Source organism: Drosophila kikkawai, chromosome 3R (assembly GCF_030179895.1).
Source record: "Drosophila kikkawai strain 14028-0561.14 chromosome 3R, DkikHiC1v2, whole genome shotgun sequence".
In the NCBI taxonomy this organism is placed as follows: domain Eukaryota; kingdom Metazoa; phylum Arthropoda; class Insecta; order Diptera; family Drosophilidae; genus Drosophila; species Drosophila kikkawai.
The window spans coordinates 35,627,844-35,641,840 of NC_091731.1; the positions used below are offsets into that span (position 1 = coordinate 35,627,844).

The window sequence follows — 13,997 nt, forward strand, 5'->3', positions numbered from 1 at the left end:
CTTAACTATGAATGAAAACTGATTTATAGGAGATAAACCCACAATTGAAATAAACATAAGCTCGCATTTAACATGATTTGGTGTGTAGTTTATTCATCATTTAAATGTTCTATAATTTATACATATTACATGAACTATTTAGCTGGGTTAAATACATACATTTATATATTTCAACATTCATTGTGTCCGACTGTGTTCATGATTATTATTAGGTGTTGTCGTTGCTGAAATAATCGGGCCGTATCATAGAACATTTCCCCTTTCACGCTTACGACCAGAGAGACAACAAACAAACAAATATATATATTAATTTATGCAACTTTATGTAATATTCATTAATTTAGAGACAAGGAAACAAACAGTATTTCATAGTTCTTTATACTTTTCTCGTAGATTTTCCACATTTTTAAAACGATTTTGTTGCATTAAAGCATTGTTTTTTGCACTTAATATTCCATTGTTTAGTTGAGTTGCTGTACAAATTGTTCACAAGGTTCGGTGCAGGGACAGGGGAACCGGGGGGGCGGGGACTTTTGTTTAATACTTGTGCGAACTGGTGAAACGTCTAAATAAAACGCGGGGCGGGAGGGGAGCAAACGAAAGTAACAAAAAGAGGTTATTTTTTGTTGGAATGCTACGATTCTTTATGCGAAAATAATTAGACAAAAATTATAAACAAGTCAAGGAGCACACACTTAAAACCTAACAAAAATAGTAAACTTTAACAAATGATTATTACAGGACAGTGTGTTTAGAGGCGGGGAGGCTAACGACAATCATTATTAGCAATTCAATTTATGTACATTGCAAGACGGTTTGTTTCGATTTCAATTTCAATACTAAAAACACACACTAGACATTAGAGTAGGTTTGCTCGCTTGGACAATATTCAACTAGTTATTGTTTTTGGCCGCGCTGGGGCGCAGGATAGATATTTGTGGATGTATTGTGGTTTATGTATATATATATAGACGCATACACAGCGGGGATATTGCAGGTGGTGGTGGTGGACGCGCCGCACGATGCGCCGCCGCCGCCAGCTTAAATTATGAATGAAACAAAATTTTGGACAAAAATCAAAAACAAAACAATAAACAGAATCTAATGGCGCGAGTCCCTGGGGTAGAATTCGGCCAGGATGGAGGCCGGAATACGCTTGAGCATCTCCTTGGGGAAGATACGCAGCAGCTGCCAGCCAATGTCCAGGGATTCGAAGACAGTGCGGTTCTCGTAGTTGCCCTGCGAGATGAAGTTCTTCTCGAACTTGGTCAAGAACTCCAAGTACAGCAGATCGTCGGGCGTCAGGGCCTCCTCGCCCACCACGGCCTTCATGGCCTGCACGTCCTTGCCGATGGCGTAGCAAGCGTACAGCTGGTTGGACACATCGGAGTGATCCTTGCGGGTCATGCCCTCTCCGATAGCGGACTTCATCAGACGCGACAGCGACGGCAGCACGTTGACTGGAGGGTAGATCTGTCTGTTGTGCAGCTGACGATCAACGTAGATCTGGCCCTCGGTAATGTATCCGGTCAAATCGGGAATGGGATGGGTAATATCGTCGTTGGGCATAGTCAGAATGGGGATCTGGGTGATGGAGCCGTTGCGGCCCTCCACACGTCCGGCACGCTCGTAAATGGTGGCCAAATCGGTGTACATGTAACCGGGGAAACCACGACGGCCGGGCACCTCCTCACGGGCGGCGGACACCTCACGCAGAGCCTCGGCGTACGAGGACATGTCGGTGAGGATGACCAGCACGTGCTTCTCGCACTGGTAGGCCAAGAACTCGGCGGCGGTCAGAGCCAGACGGGGCGTGATGATACGCTCAATGGTGGGATCGTTGGCCAAGTTCAAGAACAGGCACACGTTCTCCATGGAGCCGTTCTCCTCGAAGTCCTGCTTGAAGAAGCGGGCCGTCTCCATGTTCACACCCATAGCGGCGAACACAATGGCGAAGTTGTCGGTGTGGTCATCCAGCACGGACTTGCCGGGCAGCTTGACTAGACCGGCCTGACGACAGATCTGGGCGGCGATTTCGTTGTGGGGCAGACCGGCGGCGGAGAAGATGGGGATCTTCTGGCCACGGGCAATCGAGTTCATCACATCGATGGCCGAGATACCGGTCTGGATCATTTCCTCGGGATATATACGCGACCAGGGGTTGATGGGCTGACCCTGGATGTCCAGGAAATCCTCAGCCAGGATTGGGGGTCCCTTGTCGATGGGCTTGCCGGAGCCGTTGAACACACGGCCCAACATATCCTCGGACACAGGCGTGCGCAGGATATCGCCGGTGAACTCGCAAAGAGTGTTCTTGGCGTCAATGCCCGAGGTGCCCTCGAACACCTGGACGACGGCCTTGGAACCGCTCACCTCCAGAACCTGACCGGAGCGCACGGTGCCATCAGCCAGACGCAGCTGGACGATCTCGGCGAACTTGGGGAACTTGACCTCATCGAGGATGACCAAGGGACCGTTCACACCGGACACAGTCTTATAGGCTGTTGCAGGAAGAAAAGAAGGTAAAAGAACGTGTTAAAATTTAAAGGTTTTAATTAAAACTTAACTTAAAAGTGTGGGAAACGAGCAAAGCTGGCCACAATTTGTATTTATTCCGATTAGGGCATTTTATTTTAATTTTAAAAACTAAATTTTAAAGAACTTTCTTAAGGAAAACTCCGGAATAGTTGCATTGTTTCATAACCATTTAATCAAATATTTTTAATATCCACTTACAAGCACATTGCTTTCTTTAACTTCTTATTAGTTTTCATTACAACAAAAAACACGAGTCGCGCAACGCTCACATGAAAGCGAGAATTTGATAAGAAAGCAAACGTCAAAAGAGCAGTCAAGTTGGGAGGGGTTGTGGTGGGGTACGGTAAATTATGTCAGCTGACTGCCCAACTGGTTTTTAGCCCTAGCCACGAGCACTGCAGTTTGAAACTCATAAGAAATAGATTGCAAAAGGGATTCAATCCAATAAGCTTCAGATAGCGAAATGGCAGGAGAAATTAAAGAATCTTTTAAGAAAATCACTCCAAAGAAGAATGCGAAATAGAAAGCAAGATAAAATTGGAAAACCAAACACGCAGCAAATTTAGAATTCACTTGAAAAGCATTGTCGATTTTTACGAAAGTAACTGATTTATGCAACATATTCATGAGACATAAAATTAATAATAGTATTTAACTATCTATTATCTATCTTTTCAGGAAATTTTTATCAGTTTTAGAATGGAATATACTGAATTAAATATTTAAAATTAAAAAAAAATTAATATTTCAGAGAAAAATCATTAACTGTAACTATACTCCCTCAACAAAAAGTAGTTAAAATCGCTAAATTGACGACCTCCGCTGGGCTATCGGCCCGCCCGCCTTACACCCCGTTCGCAGTCAGGTGCCTTTGACTGTGTGTGAGTGAGCAAACAGCTGAGCTGAGCGAACGGTCATGTGACGGCGAAAATTTTTAATAAGAGTTAACTGATCGCGGTTGGGTGCTCCGCGGGTCTAATTAACTAATTCTGGACCTATATCCAATGCTGTAGAACATTGTGCAGATAAATATCTGCCGAATTGGGGCACTTTTGATGTTTTTAGTGGGTGGCGCAAGATTTTATTGATTTTTTCTCTACTCCGCCTCACACCCGATTCTTCGCGCAAACTGTCATGGCGGACTGGCGAGTACTTTTTTGCTTTTGCTGGCACTGCTATTTCCGATTTTTCACTTATTTTCCGCGATTCTGGAGGGGTTTGCTGGGGTTTACTCACTCAAGCGGGGCTGGGAGATAAAGTCCCGGGATACGGCGAGGACATGTTCCCGCTGGGCTTGCTGGGGGTTCATCTTGGCTTTTTTCTACGCCTCTCTACCTTCAAAGTGCACGGCAAATTTCGAGCTGCAAAAGAGGGCAAAATCAATCTTGCACTTGCGTTTGCGGTTCTATTACGAGCTACACGTACAATTTTTCAGCTACGAACAGTACTGAGCGACACACACGCAAAATTTTGGCTGCGAAGTCGGTGCGAGTACGAGGAAAAATCGCTTTTAATTTGCCAGTGGAGCTGAATCTGTTGTGACGTCACGTGCCGTCACATGACTCCCCAGGCGTTAGGGATTTCAAGGCAGTCTGGCTATTTCAGATTAATATGCTCATATGACACTCCTGCATTAATTGGAGGTTTCATTAAAGATTTGGCAGCATAATAGGGTTTAACCTGTATCGTAAAATAAATAAGAAGCCTCACTAAAGGGCGAGTTGTCAAAATAGTCTATAATATATGCTGCTGTTCTAATAAAACATCGAATTATTAAAATTGAATTGGAGTATCATTCGCCATTATAGCTATTTCTGGTATTTTATCACTAAAAATAGCTGTTTTCTTTCATTTTACAGTATATTCGACATCGATTAAGGCTTTTTTAAAGGTGGAGATATGTCGGCAAATGAGTAAAATTAACTATAAAACCTATATAATTATGTAAAAATTTAATATATAGAATTTAAGAAAGCAAAAATTGTCCTTAATTTTAAAACAAAGATGTTTTTATGATATTTCAGGGCAAAAGATGCAAAACCAGTCAGTGGTTTCCAAAAGTCATATACAAAACTTATATAAATAAATATAAATGTTTTAATTTAAAAAAATATATATATTTAGTATACATTTTTTAATTTTAATTAAATTTAGAACTTATTTTGGATTTAAATTTTGCATATATTGTCAGATATTCAATGGAGGTCACAAAAATTACTTTGACACCAGATGTTAAATGAATTTGCATTAAAAAAAATTAGGTCCAATAAAATCAACCAATTAACAAGAATTTTTAACGATAGTTTCGATTATTATATTAGGTACCTTTTTAAAATATTCGTAAAATAAAATTTTTAAAGCAAAAGCCTAGTACTCTGACGAGAAAAAACCGCTGTATAAATTTAGACAGCGGCCAAACTCCATATAAAAAAAACGGTATCGAAAAAAAAGAAGAAGAACTTTTAGACACGTCGTTTTTTTCGGTACTCTGACGACGAAAATGAAGCCTGCGAAAATTGAAAGGCGTTGCCAGATCAAGATAGTAAATAGCTGATATCGCGCTGTCTAAATAATTTATTTGATTTATTTAGACACCCCTAATGGAGGGAAAGTTGAAGGAAAAAGGTGGCATTGATAGGGGCTGTCAAGGGCAAGCCCATAATATGGAATTTAACCCACAAAGGACATTTTAATACCATATTTATTAATATTTTTAATATTTTTTTGGAATATTTGTTTACAAACAGCTGTCCAGTGTGACCAAGGAAAATCCTTAAACGCCATAAAAAGTACATTTTCATGGAATTTCCTTAATTTTTTTGGTCACACTAGCTCGGTAGCGAAATAAACAGCGAATCCGCTGTCTATTTTAGACAGCGGGTTTTTCTCGTCAGAGTACTAGGCTAAAATGTATATTTTCGTTTTAGTATTTTTAAGTATTTTTTGACAATCCCCAGATCTGGCAGCGCTGCCAGCATTGCCGCCCGGGCGCATGCAACCCTGCAAGGAGAGTGAAAGACACTAAAAAAGCCAGCACTAGGCAGGTTCATGTTAGCCAACAGCACTGTTAATTATTGGAAAGTTTTATTTTAATTAAATTACAATAGTTGTTTACACACACTCGCTACAAGGCTCCCGAAACCCGTATAATTTCGGCAAACAAACAGAGCAACGGACGGAGGAGCGAAGCAGAGCCGGAGGAGGACGAGCAACAAAGAACAGCGACCACAAAGAGGGGCCGAGAGCCAAGCAGAACCAAAACCCGTTTCATTCCACTGCTCTGCGGCTTTTCTTCTCTCTGCGTGCGCCTCTCAATAAAGGGGCGTCTCAGCTACCATAGTCGCCTAATCCGGATCCCCTGGCCACCAGTATGATGGTTGAGTCCGACGGCACCGCCGAGGCCACCCGCCGTCTCAACGTGAAGAAGCAGACCCTGGACGACGCCTATGCGGTGCCCGCAAACTTCCTGGAGATCGACGTGGTCAATCCGCTGACCACCATGGCGGCGGGCAAGAAGCGCTACACGGACTACGAAGTGCGAATGCGGGTGAGTGAACTGCCAAGTGGCGCTGGCTGCAACTGCTGAATTGCACAAACCTCCGAAAAAGTGGCAAAAACTCGGTTGATAACCGCTGGAATTCACATGTACAAGGGCGACTTTGTCTCCGCAGCATGGCTGTGTGTGTGTGCAAGCGATGCGCTGGTGTGCGGGCGATACGCCTATAAAGCGAGCCGATAAACATTAGTCACAAGTGCAGCGCAGTGATTTTCGGACTTGAGTCACGGTCGCCGCTCGTCGTCCGTTCCGTTTCCGGCCTCATGCGGGTGTCAATTAACCAATAATCCATTTGTATTTGTATCTACATTCCAGACCAATCTGCCCGTGTTTAAGGTGAAGGAGTCCACCGTCAGACGACGCTACAGCGACTTTGAGTGGCTTAGGAATGAGCTGGAGCGGGATAGCAAGGTGAGAGTGATAGGAGACTATTATAATTATAAAGCTATGTTGGATGTCGGGATTACTAACACTATCAAAGCTGAACGCTGAATATTTGGGTATATTGGAGGAACTTCACTCATAGGATACCCTTGAGAGTTGCTTGGGTATTGGGACTGTGAAATCCCTTGGGTTTATTTTAAATATTGTGCAGGTCACAGTTTTGAGGGTAAATTGCCAGTCATTCAATAAACACTAATGGGAATTTAATGTTTTCATTTTATTATGGAACTCTCTGGAGAATTCGATGATTTATCGAATTTCCCACCGTATGCTGTTCAGGAATTGCAATAGCCCTAGGGATTTTCGAACAGTTTTGACCTAAAATATGTAAAAAATTGTGCAGTTTAAAGAGCTTTGATTACCTCTAGAAGTTGTAAGCCTAATTCTGGGATTTTGGGTCATTTTAGGACACTCTTTAATTGAATTCCATCTAAGAAATCACTGAAACCCATTCCCACAAGATTAAACTTAGTCCAGATCAAATGACTAACTATCTATTTGCATATTAAGACCTTTAAACTCGTGCAAAACCACCATTTAACCCAATTATAATATCTACAGATTGTGGTGCCGCCACTACCCGGCAAGGCCTGGAAACGACAGATGCCCTTCCGCGGCGACGAGGGCATCTTCGACGAGAGCTTCATCGAGGAGCGACGCAAGGGACTGGAGGCGTTCATCAACAAGATAGCCGGACATCCGCTGGCGCAGAACGAGCGCTGCCTGCACATGTTCCTGCAGGAGAATGTCATCGACAAGAACTACGTGCCCGGCAAGATCCGCAACACATAAGGCGGGCCAAGAATCTAACCATAGCAATGCAATGAAGCAAAAACAACTCGAACGAACAAACCCGCTACGAAATCTTTAGGGAATCCGTGTGTATGTGTGTGTGTCCGCTTGACGAGATCGGAGGGAGGCGATGTGGCGCGAGGAGGGAGGCGATGGAGAAGGAATCTGTTTATTTTTCGACGCGATAAGAGGGCGGATGTGCTGCTGCTCAGTTAATGTTGAGAGCCCCCCTCTCACCCCCCGCGGGGACTAGTTAAAGCCAGAGCATTGGGAATTTTTAATGCTAAATTCAAGTTTATATGGTATACATTACAATATACATGCATATATATATATATTATATACAATACAATATATTTACGAATAGTGTACATAATAATACATGCCTCCCGCGTCTCGACTCGCAAGAAGCAGCCCCTGTCCCTCATCCTCGGCTTCCCGACGATCCACTCAGTTTCTTTCTCCTTTTGGCCCTTTGCAGCAGTAAGGAAGCAGCAAATAAATTAGGGAGCTATCCTAAACCCGAAAATCCGATCCCTGAAACGTGTATGCTAATTATTGAATATTTTGAAAAAGTTTAGTGAATAATATTGTACTTCGAATCAAATTAAAATAATTCAAAAATAAGTGATTGCCGGCTTTGTTTATTTTTTCGTATATTTGAAAACTACGAAACTGGAAAAATCATATTATGGGATTGATCATCACAAATGCATATAAAAATAAAAATAAGCTTCCAGAAATTTATTTGCATTTAATTATTATTCGAAAATTTAAAATTACATCAATTTTCCTTATTTAATTTATATTAAATCGTTTTAGTTTTTCATATATTTGAACATTTTAATTTTCCGTTAACAATGTTCAGGGAAACTGGTCACACTTAAATACCGAATAACAGGTGCTGCCAGACACTAAATGAAATTATCACTTTCTTAGTAATTTTCCGGGTATGAACACCATTAAACTGGGAGATAACACCTGAAAGACATGAGGAAAAGTTCTATTTTCCGCGGAAAACCCTCAGAATCAGCATGAAATTGACGTTAATTTTCCTTCAGCTGTTCTAAAATCGATAAGTCAACCAGCTGATCGACAATCTGGCAGCACCACACCCCCAATCAGAACAATCGAGTTTGCTGAAATCCTTATCGTTTATCGTTTGGTTGTGGCAATCGGAGTTGGTTTTTTGTTTTTTATTTGTTTTTGGAATGGACTCGGCGGATTCCCCCACCAAAACGCAGGCCGGCGAGGACGAGAACTACAGCCTGCTGTGCCAGGCGCACGAGGAGTTCAACAAGTGAGTCTGCCGCCCGCAACAGCCTATTTTCTGAATCACACCCATTCATTGCGTTCCAGCTCGGAGTTCGACCGCTGTTTGGAGCTGCTGCAGGAGCTGGAGACTCGCGGCGAGAGCAGCGGACCCGTTCTGCGCCACAACCGGGCTGTGGTCAGTTACCACAAGGGCGGATGCACCCAGCACGCTGCTCTGATGAAGGAACTGGAGGCACTCACCGCCGACGCGGATACATCTCCGGGAGAGGCGTCCAGCGGTCTGACCCTCAAGCAAGGCGCCGCAGCTGCCACAGTGGCACGCTATAACCGGGCGGTCATCTACTATCACCGTCACATGTACGGCACGGCGCTGGAGAAGCTGGCTCCGCTGGTGGCACGCCTTGAGGCGCTCGAGAAATCAATGGCGGCGCTGGTGGCCACGCTACAACTGCAGCTTCTGCTGGCCACCAATCAGCTAAACCGTGCCGAGGCCTTCCTTGACTACTTGCAGTACAAGCTCAACCTGGTGGCCACGGCGCCTAGCAGCACCCCAGGCGAGGATGCTGCTGCCGGCACAGGCTCTCCACCCGCAGCCACTCCCAGCACGGTGGTGGCCACGCCTGCAGGAACAGCTGTGGAAGGTTCTGTGCCCGGCTTGGGTGGCAGTTTGCAGCTACTGCAGCTGCTCACACTTGTGCTGAATCGCAAGCCCGTGGTCATCCAGGAAGACGGAACGCCGGAGTACGCTGCCCTGAAGGCTCAGCAGTATTACATCATGAAGGACTTCCAGATGGCCGCCAAGCAGCTGATGCGCATCAACAATGAGTGCACCCAGGCCGGGTATGTTGTAACCATTGGTAGTTTCTGGGTTTCTATGACGGTAAACTTATGCTTTTCAGTACTGTAACCCCCCAGCTGAGCACCTGCATTGCCAACAACATGGGCGTGATCCACCTGAGAGTACGCCATTATGCCATAGCCGCCCAGTTCTTCCAAAATGCGCTCAATTTCGACCAGCAGCTGGCCAAGAATCTGCGCCAGAGCACGCTCCAGACAATGAGTTCGGCGCGTTCGTGTGAAATTCTCTACAACCTGGGCGTGGCAATGCTGCATCTGCGCCGTCCCAAGGAGGCCTTCCAGTGCTTCCTGGTGCCCGTCAAGCAGTTCCACAGAAATCCTCGACTCTGGTTGCGCATGTCCGAGGCCTGCATCATGGAGCACGAGGCGGTTAGTTTGGAAATTCTTTCAAAATTCAGTTCATTATATATTTTTCTTCCTGCAGAAACTAGTGGAGGAGGACCGTCAGTCGCAGGCGGGAGGTGCAGGTCCAGCTTCAGCCAAATCATATGCGTAAGTTAATAAAAAATCTTTAAAACGTAACTTGATATAAACTTTGATAACCTTTTTAGCGCCCAATCCGCTGGAGTGCCGGAGCCCACTCTGGAATTCGCCGCTTTGTGCTTGCGCAGCGCCTTGACCCTCACGCTGCACTACAAGGCCAGCTTTCACATGGCAGCAGTCTCTCCGGAAGATGTAGACGCGCCCGATCCAAAGGATCCGACTCAGGAGTCCTGGCGCCAGCCCCAGGACAACAATTTTTGCAATCCGTCCAAGCCGGTCAGTCTGGAGTCGCTCGAGAACATGCTGGCCGCCATCTATGCGGCCCACAGCTTTGTCTCCCTGCGCCTGGGTGACCATGTAACGGCCCTGGAAATGGCCGAAAAACTGCTGGCCTGCGAACGTCTCTCCGATGCTCACAAGTAAGTACAAGCTTCTTCTTTCACATTCAAAAGATTACCTATCAATCGCTTCTAGATTGCTGGGTCACATGTACGCCGGCGAAGCGTTGATGCTGATGGACAAGGCATCCGATGCCCGCGACCATCTGGATCCTACTTTTGTGGGCACGCTAAATGCCTATGATCTGGAGACGCGCGACTGGCAGCTCAAGTCCGTGGACGCAGCCCAGAACGTGGTCCGCTACAATCTGGCCGTGGCCATGGCCGTGCAAAACGACCTGTCACAAGCGAAAACGCTTCTGGCCAGCCTGAACCACTCGCTGGTTGCCGGCAAGGCGTTGGCCCTGCGTCGCTTCATAGACCTCAAGATGGGGCCCGTCGTTGGCGGGGCGCCTGTTTAGACAACAAATTGTGTACATAACTAGACGGAATCAAACTGGAAATTTGAATGTGGATTTGTAAATATAGTGAAATGATTGACCGACGTACAAATTGGGTTCCTTCTATTACAAGCGTCATTCAGGGCTTCAAGAAAGCTTCTTCAATTCCTCAATTATTTTAAGTCTGGTTCCCCTTTTACTCTAAGCTATAAATTATTTATTCTTTAATCAGTACATACTTATATCCCGAGTTGATTTAGCCGCATCAACCGCAGATTTAGTTTCGTAATTCTACAATTTGTTTTTGGCACTAGTGGTAGTTCTGGCTGTGATCTGTGATCCCCGATCCCTGATCCCTTCTCAGCGTCGCCTTTGTTCGTAGCGATTCATGGAGAGCACAATGTTGTCAAAGATGTACTCCCTTACACCCAGGCCGCAGATGAAGTCAAAGTGATTCCAGCGCTTCCAGGGAACCTTGTAGGCGGCCTCCACGTTTGGCAACCTGGTGAGCAGTCGCCAGATGTCTGCTGGAGCCACTATGTAGTCGTTCTCCGAGAAGAACACCGTCACCGGCGTGGTCACATTCTCCAGCACGTACTCCGGCGGCTCCAGCTGCTGATAGTGGAGCCAATTGCGCTCTGGGCCGTAGTCATACTGCCGGAAGTGCGTGGACACGTAGCCCTGGAAGTAGTGCATCAGCTGCTTGACCGATCCGCCTGCGGGAAAGTTGGCCATCAGGTCGGGCAACAGGGTCTTGTTGAGGAACCTGGTGTCATAGCCCACAGCAGGCCACAAACGGCTGATGCAGACCAGCGGCTTTTCGTTCTCCAGGCAGGTCATCGAGAGGAACTTCTTGAAGAACTTATTCGTGGAGAACATCTCCACGCCCTCGAGCATCTTGGAGACATAGTTGCGAGTGCCCAGAACAGGGCCGATGATTTTGGCAAGACCGCTCTTCGTGTTGCTCACATAGGCCACCGGCGCAAGCAGGGTGGCACTCTTGAAGACGGCATTGTACTGTGGCAGCATGGAGTTCATCACCAGGAAGACGGTGCCGCCCTGCGAGATGCCCACAAAATGGATGGCCCGCTGTCCTGTGCTCCGCAGGACATAGTCCACCTGGGCGGGCATGTCATAGACACCCATCTCGTGCCAGCTAAAGTCCCAGAACTCGCGCTCCGTAGTGTTGCGCCACAGGTTCTTTCGGCAGTAGATGTTGCCCCGGTTGTTGCCCAGCCACACGTCGTAGCCAGCCCGCCAGAGAAGGTAGGCCAGGGAGTCCTCGCGACCATTGAGGAGCCAACTGGAAACAAAAATATTTAGATCTCTCATATTAAAAATATGGATAAATATCCGCTCTTCTTAAAGGGTATTATGATTTTATTTAGTGAAGCATACATTTCCGACCCCATAAACCATATATATTCTTGATCAGCATCAACAGGCGAGTCTTTCTAGCCTTGTTGGAACGAAAAACAAAATTTTGAAATTTTTTCAAAATTTGATAAGGGGTTACATCGTTAAAATGTTCAAAAATTGAAAAAAAATTTTGATTGCTCAAAAACTAAAATTAAGAATGCAGATTTGTTAACCCAGAAAAAACTGTCACAGAAAAGCTTTCCGAATTGAAATGAATGCATTTTTGGCTTAGTTATGATCGATTTTGGATTTGATGTCATGATCCTTTGGCAAACGGCAAGGATATACAAATTACGGCTTTTCAAAGTAAGTTTCCTTGCTTGTTTAAAATTTCTTCAATAATTTATTTTATACATTCAATAATATTTTGAGTCCATCATAAAATAAATATTAAAAAATCATAATAATTACAATAGTAATCTATTATCTAATTTAAATCACTTTAAAATCTCCAGATTTCCATAATAAATGCAATAAAATTAAACAATTAAGTGTTATCCATTCATAAGCTACTACTATTCATTCATTCACTAGAATCCAAGATAATTGCAGGACAGATACAAAATAAATAAAAGTTTTCCCTCACTCTAAGGCAAAATATAATGATAAGTCAGCTCTTGACAACACAGATATGACGCTGTATTTGTTTGTTTTCTCTATGTTCCTGCGTATCTGCCGCCAAGCGGAAGTATCTATTGGCAAAGTATCTATTAGCATACGTACACATCCGAGGAAGCGTAAAGCCCGGAGAGCAGGAAGACAGCAGGCCGCCGGAGTAGGCTGCCCCGCTCGGGATCCACCTGCGGAATGCGGTGCAGAGTCAACACATATCCGTCCTTGGTCGTCACCGAGTGGCGCTCCACATTGTAGCCATCGTTCTGGATGCGCCGCACCTGCAAGGGACACGGATACAGGTAACAGGTAACAGGTTGTGATACAGCAAGTGGAGGCAGGAAGCGAAGGCAGCCGGAGGCGGGCCAAAATCCGAAATGCAAACACAAATTGTTGGCACATTTATCGCTTGACATTTGGAGGCCACGCGACGCGTGCGTTGTGACACTCTGGGTAATTAGGCATTCCGCACCCGCACCTGCGGCTGCTCTGGGGTTTACCTTTTCCTCCTTCCACTCCCGCTTTGGAACCTTTTGGAACACCTACCGCATCTGTGATGATGATTTCGCGCGGCTGACGCACTGTGGCCATGCTGGTGGCCACCTGTTGCAGTGCAATCAGCGCCAGTGGCAGCAGCAGCGGAACACGTCGCTCCCGTCGCATGCTGACCAGGATTAGGGGCCGGTAATGGTTACATGAACTGGGATTAAGTAACTGGGTAACCGATCAGAAGCCGAACCGGTCCGAAAACGAAAACGAAAGCTGCCCAAGGATCGGCAGAAAGACAGCAGCACTTTCTTTCCAGAGAGCTCGGTCGCGCCGAGCTTTCAAAAAACGCCGAAACTGAAACTGAAAATGAAACTGAAACCCAACCGAAACCGAGTCGTATGAATGAATATGAATGGAGACTGCAATCGAGGCGGCGGTACCGCTAGCGTTCGATTCGAATGTGCTTTATCGACTGCGCATGCGTCTGGGGCTCGCAGGGCTTGCCACTCGCGCGCCGGCGGAGCAGCAGCTCTGTTCGGCAGAGGAGCGGGCAGAGCTTGAGCCCCGACCGGGTGAGCCAGCCACCTGCACGGCATGCCAGCCAGCCGACGCGCTCTTAGCCAGACTTGGGCCCTGGCCAGAGCGTCGCTTCTGCCTCTGTGTCTGCCTTTTGCCGGCAGCATACACTGCGCATAATATCAATTGCCGGCGCCCCCGCCTCCACTAAATTCCCTAACTGCTCCTCCTTCTCCG

General features: G+C 45.9%; 4 protein-coding genes across 5 annotated transcripts; 2 read left to right on the forward strand and 2 right to left on the reverse strand.

Moving 5' to 3' along the window:
• Positions 1 to 66: 66 nt before the first annotated feature.
• Vha55 (V-type proton ATPase subunit Vha55) lies at positions 67 to 4,123 on the reverse strand. The gene is made up of 3 exons (XM_017182443.3): positions 3,964 to 4,123; positions 3,775 to 3,899; positions 67 to 2,501 (listed from the first exon to the last, which is right to left on the reverse strand). Exons 2-3 carry the CDS (start codon positions 3,845 to 3,847, stop codon positions 1,102 to 1,104), a joined length of 1,473 nt encoding a protein of 490 aa, XP_017037932.1. The 5' UTR covers positions 3,848 to 3,899; positions 3,964 to 4,123; the 3' UTR covers positions 67 to 1,101.
• Positions 4,124 to 5,567: 1,444 nt separating this feature from the next.
• Positions 5,568 to 7,957, forward strand: Snx3 (sorting nexin 3). Of its 2 annotated transcripts, XR_011445256.1 has the most exons (4): positions 5,568 to 6,085; positions 6,410 to 6,505; positions 7,100 to 7,632; positions 7,698 to 7,957. XR_011445256.1 is itself a non-coding variant. In XM_017182468.3 (3 exons), exons 1-3 carry the CDS (start codon positions 5,909 to 5,911, stop codon positions 7,328 to 7,330), a joined length of 504 nt encoding a protein of 167 aa, XP_017037957.1. In that variant the 5' UTR covers positions 5,568 to 5,908; the 3' UTR covers positions 7,331 to 7,957. The 2 variants fall into 2 exon arrangements, 1 of the variants encoding a protein (XP_017037957.1); XM_017182468.3 differs by having other exon boundaries at positions 7,100 to 7,957.
• A 514-nt stretch (positions 7,958 to 8,471) lies between these two features.
• On the forward strand, positions 8,472 to 10,836 carry Not10 (CCR4-NOT transcription complex subunit 10). The gene is made up of 6 exons (XM_017182457.3): positions 8,472 to 8,630; positions 8,690 to 9,445; positions 9,505 to 9,832; positions 9,888 to 9,955; positions 10,015 to 10,365; positions 10,421 to 10,836. The coding sequence occupies exons 1-6, from the start codon at positions 8,542 to 8,544 to the stop codon at positions 10,743 to 10,745; spliced, it is 1,917 nt and encodes a 638-aa protein (XP_017037946.1). The 5' UTR covers positions 8,472 to 8,541; the 3' UTR covers positions 10,746 to 10,836.
• A 123-nt stretch (positions 10,837 to 10,959) lies between these two features.
• On the reverse strand, positions 10,960 to 13,669 carry LOC108085730 (lipase 3). Its single transcript, XM_017182458.2, has 3 exons — positions 13,302 to 13,669; positions 12,867 to 13,036; positions 10,960 to 12,027 (listed from the first exon to the last, which is right to left on the reverse strand). The coding sequence occupies exons 1-3, from the start codon at positions 13,416 to 13,418 to the stop codon at positions 11,085 to 11,087; spliced, it is 1,230 nt and encodes a 409-aa protein (XP_017037947.1). The 5' UTR covers positions 13,419 to 13,669; the 3' UTR covers positions 10,960 to 11,084.
• Positions 13,670 to 13,997: the final 328 nt, after the last annotated feature.

Coding starts and splice junctions, on each gene's coding strand:
- LOC108085730 (XM_017182458.2), bottom strand. CDS start 13,418: ATGCGACGGGAGCGACGTGTTCCGCTGCTGCTGCCACTGGCGCTGATT. Junction 13,037..13,301: donor AAATCATCATCACAGATGCG/GTAGGTGTTCCA, acceptor TGTCCCTTGCAG/GTGCGGCGCATCCAGAACGA. Junction 12,028..12,866: donor CTTTACGCTTCCTCGGATGT/GTACGTATGCTA, acceptor TTTTGTTTCCAG/TTGGCTCCTCAATGGTCGCG.
- Vha55 (XM_017182443.3), bottom strand. CDS start 3,847: ATGAACCCCCAGCAAGCCCAGCGGGAACATGTCCTCGCCGTATCCCGG. Junction 2,502..3,774: donor TATCTCCCAGCCCCGCTTGA/GTGAGTAAACCC, acceptor TTCCTGCAACAG/CCTATAAGACTGTGTCCGGT.
- Not10 (XM_017182457.3), top strand. CDS start 8,542: ATGGACTCGGCGGATTCCCCCACCAAAACGCAGGCCGGCGAGGACGAG. Junction 9,833..9,887: donor GCATCATGGAGCACGAGGCG/GTTAGTTTGGAA, acceptor TTCTTCCTGCAG/AAACTAGTGGAGGAGGACCG. Junction 9,956..10,014: donor GCTTCAGCCAAATCATATGC/GTAAGTTAATAA, acceptor TAACCTTTTTAG/CGCCCAATCCGCTGGAGTGC.
- Snx3 (XM_017182468.3), top strand. CDS start 5,909: ATGATGGTTGAGTCCGACGGCACCGCCGAGGCCACCCGCCGTCTCAAC. Junction 6,086..6,409: donor ACTACGAAGTGCGAATGCGG/GTGAGTGAACTG, acceptor TCTACATTCCAG/ACCAATCTGCCCGTGTTTAA. Junction 6,506..7,099: donor AGCTGGAGCGGGATAGCAAG/GTGAGAGTGATA, acceptor TAATATCTACAG/ATTGTGGTGCCGCCACTACC.